The 18,275-nt window shown below is 37.1% G+C and overlaps 1 protein-coding gene across 1 annotated transcript in view; it reads left to right on the top strand.

Annotated features, from left to right (window-relative positions):
* Window positions 1–18,275, top strand: part of DCC (DCC netrin 1 receptor) — a gene marked incomplete at both ends in the record, with an annotated part of 1,034,810 nt that overhangs the window by 733,757 nt on the left and 282,778 nt on the right. Inside the window, one exon of the mRNA XM_084252763.1 lies at window positions 8,987–9,141. Coding sequence (XP_084108889.1) covers window positions 8,987–9,141 — 155 coding nt within the window. The remainder of the gene's footprint in view (window positions 1–8,986; window positions 9,142–18,275) is intronic.

Raw genomic sequence — 18,275 nt, forward strand, 5'->3', positions numbered from 1 at the left:
ATACATTGTACAAAAATGATAAATGATGTAAAAAATATATAAAATAAAATTTGAAAAAAACTAAAAAAAGTTAAGAGTATGGTAAACAAAAAATCAAAAAAGAAAAAAGAAAAAGTAAAAGAAATATTGTGTGAGTCCAAAATAAAGTCAGTACACTGCAGGTGTTTCCCGATACATACTTGGAAAGGGCTCTATATCTTTCACAAATTTCAGCCCATCTGATCCTCAGATAAGACAAGAATGATCATGTCTATTGTACACAGGAGTTCACCTTGCTCAATTAAGAAAGTCAAAAAAGCAGTGCCTAAAAAGCTATACAGGGAATAAAGATGAGAAGCAGGATTTAAATGCAGGGTTTCTAGTCCAATGATCTCTTCACTCTACCATACAAAGTGAAAGATACATCCTAAAAGAAGTACATGGAAAAGTACTGAGGGAGTTCAGATCAGAGAATTAAAACACTCTCCTGAGCATCCTTCAGTTTAATCCACACAAGAACCCTGTGAGGTAGCTGATAAGGGACTGGTATCTTCATTTTGCAAATGAAGCAGGGCAGGCTCCAAGATAGCCCTGACTTGCTCAAGGTCACACGCCTATTTTGTGGCAGAACAAAGACTATACTGGATCTTCCAACTTGTAACACTGTGTGCTTTATATTGCTTGATGCTTTCTCGGAAAACCTCTGTTCACTGTTCAGGATTATAGGCCGGCTTTTCATGATTGACATGGAGGATTCGTTTTAGAATTCTCTGCGTATTACATTTTCAACATGGTTTTTACCTATTCTTTCCCTGCTCTTCAGAGCTGAGGACTGTGTAACTGATGGAGCTTGTTTAGCCATGAAGGGAGTGTGTTGTGAGGGGAAGAGAACACATCAGAATCCGAGGCTTCATGTTCTGGCCTGGGTTTGAAGTTTGGCAGAATTAGCTCTCCACTCACTCTGCCTTTTTATTTTATTTTATTTTTTTTGCATAGAAGAACTGGGGTATAGGCCAGAGGTGAAGGTGTAAGAGGATTCACCAGATACAGAGTGGGGATCAGAACTGGTGGATCTACTGAAATATACTGCTATGGGGAGCAACAGGTGAGACAGGAGAGGTCTTCTGCATCATATGTGGGTGAGCATTGGATGCTCACCCACATATGGGTTAGCATATGGCCAGGCATTGAATTCTGATCATAGTGGGGATAGTGCTGCCACTTGGCTTCTGTACAGAATATAAGACCCTGTCATTTCTGTCTCAAAACTCAAAATGTTCTTAGATCATTGCATGAGAAGATAATAATTTAGTTCTTTCGATGGACATAATACTGAAAAATAAAGCACATCTCCTGTAAGAGCCATGTGTATGTGAGTGACTCATTAGTCTTTGTAAGTTGACTATATGTCTTACACTGTGTTGGAAATAAAGGAGACCCCAGCAGCTCTTTGGAAGCAGTTTAGTAGAGTTGAGAGGATCGTTTTACTGATAAATATACAATTTCACTCTAAGTTAAGAGCTCTAAAGGAAAGGTACAAGCTTGTGTGAGAGAAGTTAAGAAACGTGTTCATGATGTTTATGCCATGTGACTGTGACTAGAGTGAAAGTTAGACTGCAAGCCAGCTGGGTGGATGCCAGGAAGCTCTTTAGCAGCCAAGAGATGATGGTATCTTGAACTCTAAGGGTATGTTGGAGGAAATGGAGCAGTGGAGACAGATTCAGGAGATACTTGGGAAAATGGGCTGGACAGTGTGATTGGTTGGGCATTAATGGTGCGGGTGGTGGTTCAAGGATAGTTGCAGGGATTCTAGCTTATATAAATGGATGTATGGTATTTTCTGAGACTAGAATGCTGGGAAAGGCCCAGATTTCAGAATAAAAATGATAAATTTAGTTTCAGACATGTTGCATTTCATATACCTTAATAACATTGCAGAAGAAATATCAAGCAAGACCTTAAAAATGGGAATCTGGTGATCAGAGGAAAAATTTTAGCCAGATATTCTATTTTTTAATATATATATAATGTGTATATATATAGTATATATATAATATATATAATGTATGTACATATCATGTTTATATATAATGTGTGTATATATAATGTATGTATATATAATGTACATGTGTGTGTAGTGTGTGTGTATATATATATATATACACATACATTCCATATTTGGTAATATCCAGATAGATAGATAGATAGACAGATGGAATATCAGCTAGAAGAATAAGATGAGCTGTCCCCGAAAAGCCAGAATAAGAAGAAGACCCCAATCTAAAACACTTATGTGGGACGGAGTCTGAGAGCAAACAAAATAATTTGAAACCAATAACTTTTTCTCTATGAAATAATAGCTTTTTATTTGCTTTTGCAGCAGCTATTTGTTACATAATAGTCTCTTGGATGTACTGCTAGTTGTTAAAACAGAGATTATATTAAGCAAGAAAAAAAAGTTTAGCCTATTCCTCACACTATTCCTCACACTATGCAATTTTAACAATTCAAGAAAAAACAGTATTTTAAACCAAAATTTAATGGAAATACCTCTGACCAAGAGAGAGTCTCCACTTCCCAGTATCATTTATCTGGTGGTGAGTCACCTTGGAACCTATTTTCCCTTCAAGAGTGCTTAGCTTCAGCCTGTGGTTCTAGGAGTGTAGCATTCAGGATGTTGTTGCAGATGTTGTTTTGAGCCCCGTTCTAATAAATACCATCTATCAGTTTTGAAGTCTTATTGTTGTACCATTCTTGCTCTCACTAAAGAAATAAAAATGAAAGTGGTGTGGATAAAAAGGAAACTCTAAGACTCTTTCCATTAAAATAGCATAGTCTTTAGAGTAACTCTTTCCCTTGAAGCAACTAATTAGGTTTCTGATTTCTCAAAACCACCTTTGCTGTTCACCTCCCAGTTGTAAATGAATGTCAACACCCTGGAGCACTTAAGCAAGATATTGTGTATTTACTTAATATATGAGCTAGAGATGCTGCTGTGATCCACAAAGAGACACTATCATGCTTAATCTTTGAGCCCTGCTTACTTCTGAAATGTAAATATAGAGGCACTAAATTCAGCTCAAAAATGAAGACACAAATAGATGATTTTTATTCCCAATAATTAGAAAGTCTTCTCTGAATATGTTTCACTTTCAGTTTTCAAATAATGAAAGCAAGACCCAGGAAGGTGAAGTGACATCCAAAGCCCACACAATTCAATTGATATGAACATGGAATCCAAATCCTTAAGGGCCTCCCTGGTGGTGCAACGGTTGAACGCTGGCATGCGAGGCTGCCCGCAGCCTCTGCAGTGAGGGTTCGTTCCCCAGCCGCCGGCTAGGGTCCCACAAAAAAAAAAAAAAAAAACACAAAAAACGAGAATCCAAATTCTTAAGTGTTTCTGAAATACCACTACATGGAGATCTTACATAATTATTCAATTAAAATTTTCACATTTATTTATGCTTTCATTAAAAATTTGTGAACACCAACAACATGGCCATACTATATACTGAGTATCAATAAACTATCAATGGAATATGGCATATGGTTTCACTTTTTAATAGCTGTATTAACCACAAACAATGAACTCACAAGAGAGAGCAATGCTGCTGGAATCAGGGAATGATATTATGAAAGTTCCCATCAGTAGTGTTCATATGAATTAGATTTGAAGAATGAATATGTTTTTGCCAAACCTAACAACTATGCATCAGGAGTGTGTTACTCCAGGCTAATCAAAACAAAACAAAACTAACGAAAGGCAAAGTAACAAAAGACAGAGAAGCAGGGAGAAATACAGTTTTGCAGGACAGGGTGACTCACTGCAGATGAGTGGTAAGGTCTGGGCCCTATTTTGAGGGCCAGTGATTATTATCCAAGGAGTTGAAATTGTATTAACCTTAGAATGGCAACTACATCAATGCTTTGGGCATGGGGTTGATAGCATATGTATGTTAGAATATGTCACTAGAGGGCCTCCCCGGTGGCGCAGCGGTTGAGCGCTGAGTTGCCAAGCTGCCCGCGGCCTCTGCAGCGCCGGTTCAATCCCCGGCTGCTCCCCGGCCACCAGAGGAGGGTCCCACATGGCACAGACCTCTCCTGCCGCCCGCTGCTCCCCTCAGCAGTGTACTTCGGTCCTTCTGCCTGCTTTGCTCCTCGCTCTGGCTCTGGTGAATTCTCTCACCCTCCCGCGCTTCTGACTGTACCCAGCGCATGTATAAACAAGCAAACAAAACAAACAAAACAAATAAATAAATAAATAAATAAACATGCCTCTATTAAAAAAAAAGAATATGTCACTAGAGAGAGAAAGAACTCAGAAGGCCAATGACAATGAACTAGGAAAATCACTTATGATAATAAAATACATTGCAAGTGCAAACCAAGGCAGGGGGCCAGTTCCAGGTACAGTAGAATATAATCTCATCAGAGTTAGGTCTCCATGCAAATTGTGGTAGGGTACATTCTATGCCAGCATGTTTGACTTCATGCCTAAAATTGTATCAGCACTTAAAATCTAAGAAGCCTCACCAGCTGATCTCAGCAAAGCAACATTATTATTGTTAGTGAATCAAGTTATGTGTTTTTACAATAAATATTTGCTGTTTAAAAAGAGATGTGCATGTATAACTTAGCAGTTATTTTTCAAGAAACTGTAACCAAATTAATCAAAGTGCCTCAAACTTGAATTTCTAAGACATTAATGAACTCATCTTGGTCTCTGTGTAAAGCAGATAGAGACAGATTTCGTATATTTAATACCCAATGTGGATTTTCAAAGAGTAGATTTATAGTGAATGAATTCTAGAAAGAACAAGTGAGTTGCTTTGCATCTGTCAGCTCATCTCCCATCTGCCTGAACTCCACACCACCAATTCAGAGTCAAGGGGGAAAGAAGTGAAGCAATGAAGCTTTGTCTGACAGTATATCTACCCGCCGCCACAGACCGCAACTCTTCTCTTTGAGGCTTCGAAGGCTATTCATGTCTTCAGTGTAACAGGAAAGAATTTCTACCAGATTCAGTGGACTTCGTACCTGCTGCTTCCCAGGAGCAGTTGGTGCAGTGACAAGCTGAACACCCTACCCAGTAATCGGACAGACTCCTGTCATCAATAATTTTCTGTTCTTCAGAACCTCTAAAATACATGTCTGCCCATTTCCAGAGGAGCACGGACTAGCTCAGGTAGAGAGGAGGCCTCGTGACTCTGCCTGAATATGGTGATTATGGAGGATTGAATCTTGTTAGGTCTGTCTGTGGTATTGGCCTAGTGTGGTACCAGGGAAACTAGAGTGATAAACTGCCTTTCTAAACTCTATTGCACTTGCTGGAAAATTACTTGAAATGTTTTGTTTTCAGCTGTGAAAGCATGAAAGGAATGATCAAAAGTTTGCAAATCCTTGAGAGTTGTAACTGAACAGATTTATGAAGGATATCATGGCAGGAAATGCCATTTTTCCAGAATGGATTTGTGTTACCTTAGTATTTGAGGTTGCCTCAGTAGAACCTGAGAAAGCATAAAGTAGCCCAGGAATGTCAGGTAACACAGCTGCCCAGCTTCCCAGCAGACTCAGACTATCCCTAATCCCTCACAACTATCAGCAAAGTCTCCCTTTTAAAAAACATAACTATTTTCATTATTGGATCATTTTCGATATCTGTGGCTATGACCACTCTTTTTGATTTAGCTAATCTCTATAAACAATTTGACAAAATATTTAGTCTTTTTTTTAAAGATTTATTTATTTATGCATACAAGAGCTGGGGTGCAGGCCAGAGATGTAGGGGGAGAGGGGGTGGTGAGAGGATCCACCAGAGACAGAGTGGGGAGCAGAACAGGCAGATTGACTGAAACACACTACTGAGGGGAGCAGCGGGCGAAACAGGAGAGGTCTGCCTCGCCATGTGGATTTCCCCCTGGATGGCCAGGGATCGAACTTGTGCTGCAAGGCTGCAGATTGCTTCACAGTGTGGTACTTTACCCTGTGCGCCACCAGGGTGGTCCAATTTGACAAAATATTATAAAAGGTATTTTTTGGAGGGAAATAGCTAGTTGAAACGTACTTGTATAATTTTTCTTGATCAAACCTCTTCTTAATTTCTGGTCTGAGATTCCTAGTTCTAAATGTTTTGTGAAAAAAGTTCTCTTCTTTGACTTCTGAACACTTATTTCATATGCTGTTGTGGTGGCATTTTTGTTATAATATTAAAAATAACAGCAGCAACTACCAGGTTTGGGAGACTCCACGTTGAGTTCCTGGCACCATGCCTATAGCTTAAATGGTTTACAGGCAACATCTCATTTAATTCTGTCAGAACTCCTATGAGTTATATTTTCATAAGAACACCAGTTAGAACCAGGAAAATCTGGGGCTCATAAGTAACAAGAAAGCCAAATCAACAAACACAAACTTAAACATCCCTACTCAACTGCATAATCTTAATAACATTTTGATGAGGACTTACTTTGATATGACAGATTTCTGAAAAATGACATACAAATTTGAAATGTTTAGGTTAACTCATTTTGACACCATTAAGAGTCTCTGTTGAAATTAGGAGTAAATTCAGGGGAGTACTGGCATATAGTCAGAGAAAGGGCTGTAATGTTGTCTGTGATTATGGAGATGTATACTACATTTACTTAAATTATAATTTACAGATCATTAGCATGAAGTATTTTCTGAAGATGCTTTGCTCATACTCATATAATATCAAGCAAGTACCAACTGTCCATATAAATGAATGTAATATTTTATGACTATTATAATTTGATATACTTTTTGAAGCACATGGAGCTTATAGAAACCTACAATTTCCTCCTTCATAAAAATGTCCAGCATCCTCTTTAATATATGAATAATATTTTCATGATATGATCTTGTGTATGCCCAGATTTCCTTCCTTTTTTCCTTTGAGGAATGCCTGTTTAATGGCATTAAAGGTTATGCCAGCATGTCCTGGAACACAATTATTTAATCTAAGTTAATGAATAGTTATGAGAATAAAGGCAATTATGAAAGCTGTCTTTCCTTATACACACCCAAGAAGTTTGTTATGCAAATCTGACCTTCCATGACAACTATCTTACTTGAAGGTCTGGAAAAAAAGTACCATGAAATGACTGCCAATAGTTGATAGGCAAAAGCATTGTCACAGACGTTTCCTGAATGCCCAGTCTCCTTTCTTGCCCTGCAATCTCGTATCTCCTACCCACAGTGCCCATGAACCAAACAGGCTTCTCATTTTCCCCCTATTGTTGAATGATTTCAGTATTGGATTTAAAGGATGAATCCCAGATTTCATTCATAGCTCTGATGCCCACTAACTATGTTTTTATTGAAAAAAATCATATTGTTTCTCTAAATTTCATCTGTAAAATAATAAAAATGAAAACATCCTATGTATGCAAGAAGACTACACGGCAATGTATATAAAATTTCTATTGCTGTAAGAAAATAAGTAAGATGCAAACATCCCTATATCCACAGGGCATCCAATCTGGTGATGAGAGTTTTCTTTAAAAAAAATGCTTTCTAGGGGCCTCCCCTGGTGGCGCAGGTGGTTGAGAGCTGTGCTGTGGAGCTGTCTGCAGTCTCTGCAGCTCTGGTTCGATCCCGGCCGGCCAGTAGCGTTCCCACATGGCACAGCAGACCTCTCCTGCCTCTCCCGATGCTCCCCTCAGCAGTGTATTTCGTCAGTCTGCCTGTTCTGTTCTCCGCTCTGTCTCTGGTGAATCATCTCACCCTCCCGCACATCTGGCCTGACCCTGGTTTTTGTATAAATAAATAAATCTTAAAAAAAATGCTTTATAGGCCTAAATATCTAAGTTTGGTAGGCCAGAGCAGTACAATACATGGAAACATTATCCGATGTTCACATCCTTTCCAACTTTAGGCTGCTGTCAGATCCCACACACCCCTCATGCTCTGTAAGTCACAATTCAGCAACTGGACTCCTGAAGGATTACCAAACCTTGGACTACTTCTGATTCATACAGGGTGTTTTTATTTAAGCATAAATAATAATATAAATAAAAATATAAACATTGTGCAGCATAGCATAATATTTGCAGTATAACCCGTTTTAAACATGACGTTCTATGACATTAAGTATTTATCTTGTTTTGCAATCATCACCACCCTCCAGAATATCTTCATCTTCCGCAACTGAAAATCTGTACCTCTTAAATATTAACACTCCATTCCCCCCTCCCTCCAATTGCTGGCACCAACCAGCATGCATATTTTAATTATTGGCTATATTGGATAAAATATAACTGCTGCAATAAATAAGCCCTAAAAGGTATAATGGCACAAACTATTTGACAGTGCCATATGTACTGTAAATTTCACCACAATTGGCAGATTAATTCATTTGTTTGGCACCACTGAGGAAGTTGTTAATGGGCAATGAATTGGACACATATAGATGTGGCTTGAAGAACAGGCAAGTGGAGTTAAGTTACTGTTTCTCCTCTCTCAGACCGGGAATCTACTTCCGTTCACTAATTGCACTTAATGTAACCACAGGAGCTCAAGCTCCATGCACATTGCCACTTAGCATCTGCCTTTTCCTTTCCACAATGAAATAAATGCATAAATGCATTTGTTGGCAACACTGACAAAGACCGATTTGTGGAATAATTGAAACCTTGATTTCTGTCATTAGCTGGCTGTTTACAAAATGCATCTTCCTGTCTACGTTCCAGATGTTTCTTCTTATTTTAATAGCTCTTTGTCATGACTTTTGAATTCTAAATTGTAAATGTCAAGGGAAAAATACTTCATTTTGTAAGTTTCATGGGAATGGCATAATCTCAAGCTCCCCAAACCTTGAAGTATTTCTTTGTAGGCCCTTTCAGAGTAAACCTCAGAGGTCTTGCTGAGTCAACATTAAATGAGCACACAGCCTTGAGGTCCACCTCACTCACTCCCCTGCAGTTACAGACTTTGGCTAAAAGTGTTTGTGTTGGAATAATCTTTCCCTGCAACTTTTATTTCCCAGGGAGCGAGCATTGAACACTTCCCAGCCTGGGTCCCTTCAGTTTACTGTGGGAAACCTGAAGCCAGAAGCCATGTACACCTTCCGCGTCGTGGCCTACAATGAGTGGGGGCCTGGGGAGAGTTCTCAACCCATCAAAGTGGCCACTCAGCCTGAGTGTGAGTATGAAAGGGGAAGGGCGGTATTTAGAAAGTGATTTTTGCCTGCAATATCCTTGAAACCTTTCATTCGAATACAAAAGGGAAAGAAGATTTTTGAAGCAACATATTTAACTGGAGGATTTTTAAAGGTAAGGTGACTTTTTATCAAAATGGTCTTCTCCCTGAGGCCACATCTCCATAATGGCAAATTAACAGCTATTAAGACTCTCTCCGCCCAGACAGTCTTCATAGTCACTTCCTAAGTAAGTGGTTGACTTAGTCTACCAGCCAGTTCTTCAGCCCCTTCGGGGTTCAGTCCTCTCTATTGACTTTTCAGATTTTCCAAGTTTATCAATGCAGAGTACAACGTCAAAGGTAAAAGAACAATGGTGTTGCATTCGAAGTATAGGAACTTAGTGAAAAACTGAAATATGTCCTGAAAGCAGCTAGCAAAAGGGAATTTAGACTAAAAAAAAAAACCCTCTGTATTTAATTCATGATTTTCAGTCACATGATCACAATGCAAAGAAATTGAATATCTTATTTAGTGACTTCTAATTCTATAACGAAATAGCCCCAAAATGATACATTTGAAAAATATTTCTCTCACAAAATTCTGGTTTTTCTACCAAATTTCTAATGTTACTTTATTGATGAGCAGCTACCCAGCCTAATTTCGCATTTACTTAATTACATCTACTCCTTTTGTTAAAATCAATGGTGCTGTTTGCATTCATTTTTGTTTTATTTAAAACTTATGGTTCACTTCAAAATCACCTCACCTGCTCTCGGAAGAAGGTGAAGGAGACATTAGAAACATTTTGATTGTGAAATGTGCGAAAACAATCTCTCTAGAAGGTCACTTATGAGCATTTTAAATTAGCATGTTGGAGAAGAGAGAGCAGAAGCACTTTGATATTTACCCTGGGTGCAAACTTGGCAAAATCTCTCCATTCTTTTTTCTACCTTACTATGATCACAAAGAAAAAGTGCTAAGTATCATTTTGCAGGGCAGATAGGAGTGTGGGGAGTTAGGGTTAAGCTGCACAAGTCTTAGAAATATTTGCCTTACAGAAGTAAAACTTCTGATAGCATCTTTCAAAGCTTAATCATGTGCAGGTTTTGAACAATTATCAGGAAAGGAACAGATACATACTTTCAGGACTCAGTAACTAGAGTAAGCCATTAAGCATCACTCCATGTAGGGATCTACTGAGCATGAGATCATGCTCAGTGCAACTTCACTGGTTGATGCCTAAGAAGCTGGCCCTTCTTCCAGGTTTCTGTTCTGAAGAATGTTTTGTTACTGTTTGGTTTTAAATCAATAGATAATTTTAACTTCCGTTTCATAGTGCCTGTGTCAGCCTACCACATGAGTCATCAGTTTGTTCATTGAATTACTCCTCATAGATATATAGAATCAATAATATATAAATATTTTTAAATAATAATCATTATATTTGAATAAAAGCAAATTAAGTGAAGATATGCATTTTTGAAACTGATATTTTGCCATATTGCATGCAATCTGAGTTTAAAATATTTAAAGTTAAAACTTAAACTTTTAGGTATATTCACTTTCAAGAGATCCAATTTCTGTACCTTATCTGAATTTTCATTTCCTAATCCTAATACTATCCCTAGAGTTACTTAAGTGTGCTTTTTCAGGGCTGACTGGCCATGATTACATAATACACTTGATAAAAATCCTAGATAGTCAGCCTCAGTCTCTAAGACAAACATTTTTTTTCTTCTATCAATACTATTTTTTCTATGTCTAGTTTTAGAATTAACTTGAATCTGTTTTTTCTTTTCAATTCATTTTTATAATGCTAGCCTTTTCCCATCAAGAGACAGGAAAGTATTTTCCATTTTGACATTGATTAATAGTAACATCATTTTATGAAAGTATTACTCATGATACAACATTTTCTGTTATTTTAGGGTAATTAATAAAAAAATCAGAATCAGATTATTTGTTGTTTTTTTTTTTTTTTTTAATAGAGGCATGCTTTATTTATTTGTTTGCTGGTTTTGTTTGGTTGGTTGGTTTATACATGCACTGGGTACAGTCAGAAGCGCGGGAGGGTGAGAGAATTCACCAGAGCCAGAGCGGGGAGCAGAGCAGGCAGAAGGACCGAAGTACACTGCTGAGGGGAGCAGCGGGCGGCAGGAGAGGTCTGCACGCCATGTGGGACCCTCCTCTGGTGGCCGGGGAGCAGCCGGGGATCGAACCGGCGCCGCAGAGGCCGCGCGCAGTTTCGCAACCCAGCGCTCAACCGCTGCGCCACCCGGGAGGCCCAGAATCAGATTATTTGTATCACACATATGGTCTTAACTTTGTAAGACAAAAACAATAACATAATTCAGTTTATAAGTGTCTTTAATGAGCCTCTACTTTGTTTCTAGCACTGTTCTAGATACCTGAGGCATATCAAAAATATGTGTGTTTGATGAAGTAATAGTTTGAATGGATTTTAGAGCCTTCTTGAAGAAGCAGATATTTTTAAATAAGTCAAAATAACAAAACAACTAAAGTAAGAAAACTTACATGAGTTTGTCAAGTGAAATATAAAGAATCTGAATCAGACTAGTTGTGAGTCCTTTGCCTGTAACGGGAAGACATATTATCTAGTTAATTGTTTATGCTTAAATCACATTATACCTTCCTCGTCAAAAAAAAAAGTGTAGTATTACAAAAAGAGCTTTGTATTTCATCCATTCCTTTGTATTTCATCCATTCCTCCTCATTCAGAAAGCAGTCATAGAATTTGTCCAGGGGACCTCAGTGTTTACTTTGCTTAACGACAAATATAAATGATGTTAAGGCACAAAATAAAAATTAAGTGTGTGACTGGATAAAATATGTTGACTGTTGATATTATTGTCTCATAGTAGTTATCTTTCTGTGTTTCTGCTTTAGAATATGAAAGAGCTTTGAATTTTATTTTTTCTAAGTGTAATTATAAGGACCTTAGAATACTAATCATGTTTTGCCATTATTTTATTGAATATAACCTCTTTTCTTACCACTGTATGGAGTAAGAATCCCTCCCTTTGCAGGTCATTGTTTACTTGCACCGTGACCTATTTCTGTTTCATTGAGAAATGTTGTAGGAAAAATCATTTCATACTGAGTAGATTGGTGGATAGGAACAATTCAGCTTAGTAACCAGTACATTCAGTGTATCCTTAACATGTGCAAGCCAGTTAGCCAACCCCTTCAATTCATTCAGATTAAGAGTATTGTGGGAACTCACTTGCTGTCTTTATTACAGACATTAGGATAAATAAATTATGTTATCATGACTAATAGGTACTGCATGTGTATTTTATCTTCTGTTGTTAACACAAAATGCTATTTTGGCAATTTAAAAATATTTCCAGGATAAGGAACACTTCATCATCTCCAAACCTGCTCAATAATACACCAATTGCTGAGGAAGATGGAAATTCCTGAAGACCCTGTGCTTTCTCTCCCTCCCCCCTACTTATTTTCCATTTTTGCTCCCACCCCACCTTCCCCCTCCCCCGCCTTTTACTTCTCACAAGCCTATATTTCTGTGGTTTTAGAGGAAATGCAAAGGCTGTTTTGTGTTTTTTTTTTTTTAATTTGGCCAGAATATTAGACCATAGAGGCCAGAGAGGGGGATGTTTCCATCTTGATTCCTCTCCCTGAAAAAAATGATCTTATCTTTTGAAAGTGGGTCTCGTCAGGGCATGCATTTGGTTGCTCCTTTTATCACTGTTTCCCCAAATATGGTAAAGTAATTGTATACTAAAATTACATAGCTTTTATACAAATTGAATTTCAAGTTTTCCACATTATTTGAAAATATCAACTCTATTATGAAAACCATATTCTCAAGGAATAAACACTGATGGAAAATATGTCTGAAATATAAATCAGCCAGCAACTGTTTCTAAAACTGCATCTATTTTATGGTAATCATTTAAATAGATCAACAGCCCAAGATCCAGTTTATGAAATAATCACCCAGAATAGAAAGGCTTGATTTATAGGAAGGTTTGTGTCCCCTGATTATATCTCCCTTTTGCTAAGCCCTTGCTCTTTCCCCCTGCCTTTATGGTGTATAATTTCTACACTGTATTATCAGCTGGATTTAAGTCCCTGCCTGCTTAAGACTTGTCTAATCTTTTCATACCACATGTGGAGAATTTTTGAATTATTATTTGACGTCCTTTAAGATGTTGTTAAGGCAGTTTAATCTTAAAGGGTGTTAAAATGGACCACATACTGGCTGGAGGCTTGAGTTAGAATGGGAAGCATATTTGCTAGACCACAACCCAATTATCCACAAAACCCTTTTCTATTTGAGAGTTGTAAGTAATATTCTTGGTTCATTAAATTCTTTGCACTGAAAAGATGAGCGAAAGCAAGCCCCAAGTTGAGTGACTTAGAATAGACATGTATGCTTTTTTCCTCCTTCCTGGGCTTTTTCTTTGCATTCTGAGAGGGCTGCTTGTAGGGCTGTTATGGAGAAAACAGAAGTCTCCAGATATCTCTGAACATTCCACCTGTGTCTCTAGACATTACTTCCTGTATCTGAGGGCAAAGGCCCTTGTGACCTCATTTTCCTCAACTATAAGTTGGGCACATAAATTAAACCTCCTTAGGTTGCAAAGACAAACTGATAACTGAGAAGCTGCTGGGTCATAGAAAATAAAATTTTGTTTTTAATTTTTATCACCCTACTCATAACTTCTACATCATAACTTCTACATTTGTGGTCTTGCATGCACATATCTCTGAAAAAAAACTATCGAATCACCCTAAGATTCTGTATTCTAAACTGTAAATCAAGGGAAATATATAATAATCATGGAAATAATGTGACAATTAAATGGAGACCCACAGTGGTTTTGTGTCTAGACTTTAAAATTCAAACACAGGTCCTACAACTTCCTATCTGCATGATTTTGGATAACTTAATGTCTCTGTACTCCAAGTGATTTATCTGTAATATAGAAATAATAGTATAACTTTATAGAATATTTGTAATAAATAAACCACTTAATATATGGGAAAAATTAAAAAATAAAATAGGAAGGAAGTAATGGAGTGATAGTTCCAGCTGCTTTTACAAAGTGTAACACTCCGTAGAGTAATCACCAAGGCAATAAGGCTAATATAACACCATATTGGCAGTTTGGATATGGTTCGATTGCTATACAATAAGTCATTTCTTTATTTTATTACTTCCTCACTAATTGTCCTTTCTTTACAGTTTAGGAAGGTGCTACAGACTGATTTGCCCTCTAATTTTGCCCACTGAACATCTTTGCATCCCTAGCTAAAGTCTAAAGTCATGTGATGAGAAAATACCTTACTATTCCATAAAATGTGTTATAACATTACCATTTCATAAAGAGCTGGTTGGTTAAAAGATGCAAATAGAATCTGATCCATACTTAAGGTGTGGCAGAAATATTAATGTCAGTTATATTTACTCATTTATTTGTATTTCATCATGGTTTTATAAATTAAGCAACCTAATAAATCAGTTTGTCCAATCTGTTTATTTTATTACTTGAATGAGTTTCCTATTACTAACTGCTCAGCTTAGTGATTTGAATGGATATTTGGGGTGACTATGGTGGTGTATTTAGCACAGCTGATCAACAATCATCCAGTTTTCTGATCATGTACATGATCAAGAGGTTAGTGGTAGAAAAAATAAACACACATTCCATCTTTATTGGTAGAATACAAATGCTAATGTAATTTTAAGTCTTTCATTGAAAAACTTGTTTTCTGTATTACAAATACAAGAATGGGAGACATTAAAGGCTTGGTTTGGCATTCTCAGCAACATATGACTTAAGGTATCTATTTGGACTTAAGGTATCTATTTGGACAATTAGGTAAGGCTTTATATCATTTATAAAGATGTATATTAGAGGAAGAATTAGAGGTAGATGTGAGAGAATGGGTTGTTTAATTACTAATAGAAGGGTTCAAAACAAATGTGAATAATTCTGTACATTCTGCATTCATCCATCCATTCATTCATCCATTCATTCAAGAATAATTCTTTTGTGCTAAGTGTAAGATCTGTGCTGTCTAGTGTAGTGGTCATTTAGCCACTTGTTTCTTTTTAAATCTAAATGTATTGAAATGAAATAGTATTTAATTTAATTTTTCAGACATATTACACACATTTGAGGTCTTCAGTAGCACTTTAAATGTAAGTAAATTGAAAACTAAAAATGCACTTCCCTAGCCTCATTAGCCACATTTCAAGAGTTCATGTATGACTATTTGATACCACAGTTGACAACGCAATTAACATTTCCACTATTGTAAGAGAGATCTGTTGGACAACACCAATGCAGATATGATACTAACAAATGAAAACACAAAAGCAAGTCAACTACCGCCCTGACTCAAAAACTAGCAGTTCAACAAAACTACTTTAAGCAGAACTTACTAAAAGCATATTTAACAGACTGGTTCCCCTTGAATGCTGAAAAAGTTAATTATTCATTGAATTAATGTAAGAGATATATATTTAAAGGACAGGAGAATCTAGATTTGATTATATTCTGGTTAGTTTCTTGAATCTTTTCTAAGGTTAAAAATATCTAAGTATTTTTCAAAGTGCTATTAAAGATGAAGGACAAAGATCACATGTTGATTTGGTTAAACATTGATTTCTCATCAATTCAGTTTTCCTCAACTGTTTCTACTGACTTACTATTACTCTCTTGTTTACTTTGAGCCCAAACTATAACTCAGGCTTCTTCCACTGTTGTTACCAAATGCCTAGAAAAGTGATCTGCTTGGTGAAAAATTATATAGAAAAAAACTACAAATTTCTCATTGATTAAGGAGTGTGAACAAAGAGGACACAAAAGTGTCATTTTAATGAGAAATATTGGGGAAGTATGGGTATCTAGTCTGGGATAAAGAGTTTTGATTTCTTTGGGGTACATTTGTTTTGGGCATAATTGCCTAGTTTGGTTATGCCACTTACTGAAAATTAAAGTAGGTTCCTTGTTTAACAGTTAGAACAAGAGAGTTTGAGCATCTTCAGAGTTGTCTCCATACAGGGGCAGCCACATAAAATCCTATTTCAGAGACAAAACTGCAAACCTAATAGTTGTGGAACTCCTCCAGATACATCTGATTCTATGGAAAGCTAGTGAACATAACTAGTGAAGAATAAAGACAGAAAAGGAAAATGGCTTTTTTATCATATATACTTTTGTATACTATCACCTTTAGAGTCAATTTTTCATCTGCTGCAGGTCATAAGCATTTATTGAGCACCTACTATATATCAAGCTTTTTCTAAGATTCTAGGGGTAAAAAATAATGTAAAATGGGCAGGATTGTATCAAAGAAACTAGGGATGATATTTTTGATATGTATATAGCTGTAGAATAAATAGAAATTATCCTAAATCACACTGTGGGATCAAATTCATTTTCTACTTTGTAACTTAGAATTAGGATTAAAAGATATTACTGTATAAGGAATATATCATGTAACACATATGCATATGCTTTTTGAGTCTTAGTATAAAATAGTCTATTTTAGAAACAATCACATCAAGAAATTTATAGTGACCTAACCTGATGTGATAGCTGCCTAAACAAGTAAAATTCATTTTTAATAAGTTCACTATTTTTTTAAAGATTTATTTATTTATACAAGCACTGGGGTACAAGCCAGAGGTGCAGGAGGGTGAGAGAATTCACCAGAGGCAGCGGGGAGCAGAACAGGCAGAAGGACCAAAATACACTGCTGAGGGGAGCATCGGGCGAGACAGGAGAGGTCTGCGGCGCCATGTGGGATTCTTCTGGCTAGCTGGGAATCGAACCGGCACTGCTGAGGCTGAGGACAACTTCACAGTGCTGTGCTCAACCCACTGTGCTATCAGGGAGGCCCTAAGTTCACTATTTTATGAATTCTTTTAACTGAAGATTACATTCTGCCTGCTGTAATATGTGTAACTCTTACATGCTACACAAAAGACAACAATGTGACTTTCACTTCTGTTCTCTAATTCTCTGCTCCCACATTTTTATACTGTTTTAATAAAGATATTTCTGTTCTGCAGGAATTATCTAGGTGGAGTAAACCCACAACTGTTCTTTGAAACTCTGGTTTCAGCTCAATCATCCCATCTTAGGAATCCCCAAATTACATTTAAAATAGAAGTAGAGTTAAACCAGAATTTCTAATCCCGGGTCATTCAACAAGCAAGGGGATTGCCACAGGTTGAAATTGAAATATTTCAAGGTGATGATACCCAATTCAAGTTATACCAATATGTAATATATATTATACAGAAATATATGATTTATATTAAAAATAATAATACCACAAAGTCAAAATTAAGATGTTGCCATTAATGCCTGGAAGAAAATCATCATGGTGTTTTCATCCACTGAAAGTTAAACAGTAGAGCCTGAACCCCAGGTCAGTGCAAATAACCTGCTCATTACTACATTTTAATAATCCATAATCAGGTTTTCAATTCTTCCAAATGGGAGGAGTTAAGAATGAAAGGTAATTAATGAAAGGAATGAAAGGTAGTTAAGATCATTGACTCAGGGCCTCCCCTGGTGGCGCAGCAGTTGAGCACTGGGTTGCGAAGCTGCCCGCAGCCTCTGCAATGCCTGTTTGATCCCCGGCCACCAGTGAGGGTCACGCATGGTGCGACAGACCTCTCCTGCCGCGCCTGCTGCTCCCCTCAGCAGTGTATTTCTTCATCAGTCTGCCTGCTCTGCTCCCCGCTCTGGCTCTGGTGAATTCTCTCATCCTCCCGCGCTTCTGACTGTACCCAGTGCTTGTATAAATAAATAAATAAATCTTAAAAAAAAAATCATTGACTCAGAAATCAGATTGGATTCAAATTCTGAATTTTTCATTTACTGACTAACTGGGATACTAGATTTGCTAAGCCAGTTTCCTCATGTGTAAAATGGAGACCTCTGGCCGGGCTGTTGCAAAGCTTAAAGAAAATCTGTGAAGTGGGACACAATAGTACATCCTCGAATGATTATTGTGATGATTAAATGAAGTAATTAGCACAAAATACTTAGCCTGCTCTCTGGTACTTTGTCAGCCCTTAATAAATGCTAGCTGTTATAATTGTGCATGCCTATATTGCTGGATTCTA

The sequence above is a fragment of the Talpa europaea genome (assembly GCF_964194135.1).
Source record: "Talpa europaea genome assembly, chromosome: 13".
In the NCBI taxonomy this organism is placed as follows: Eukaryota; Metazoa; Chordata; class Mammalia; order Eulipotyphla; family Talpidae; genus Talpa; species Talpa europaea.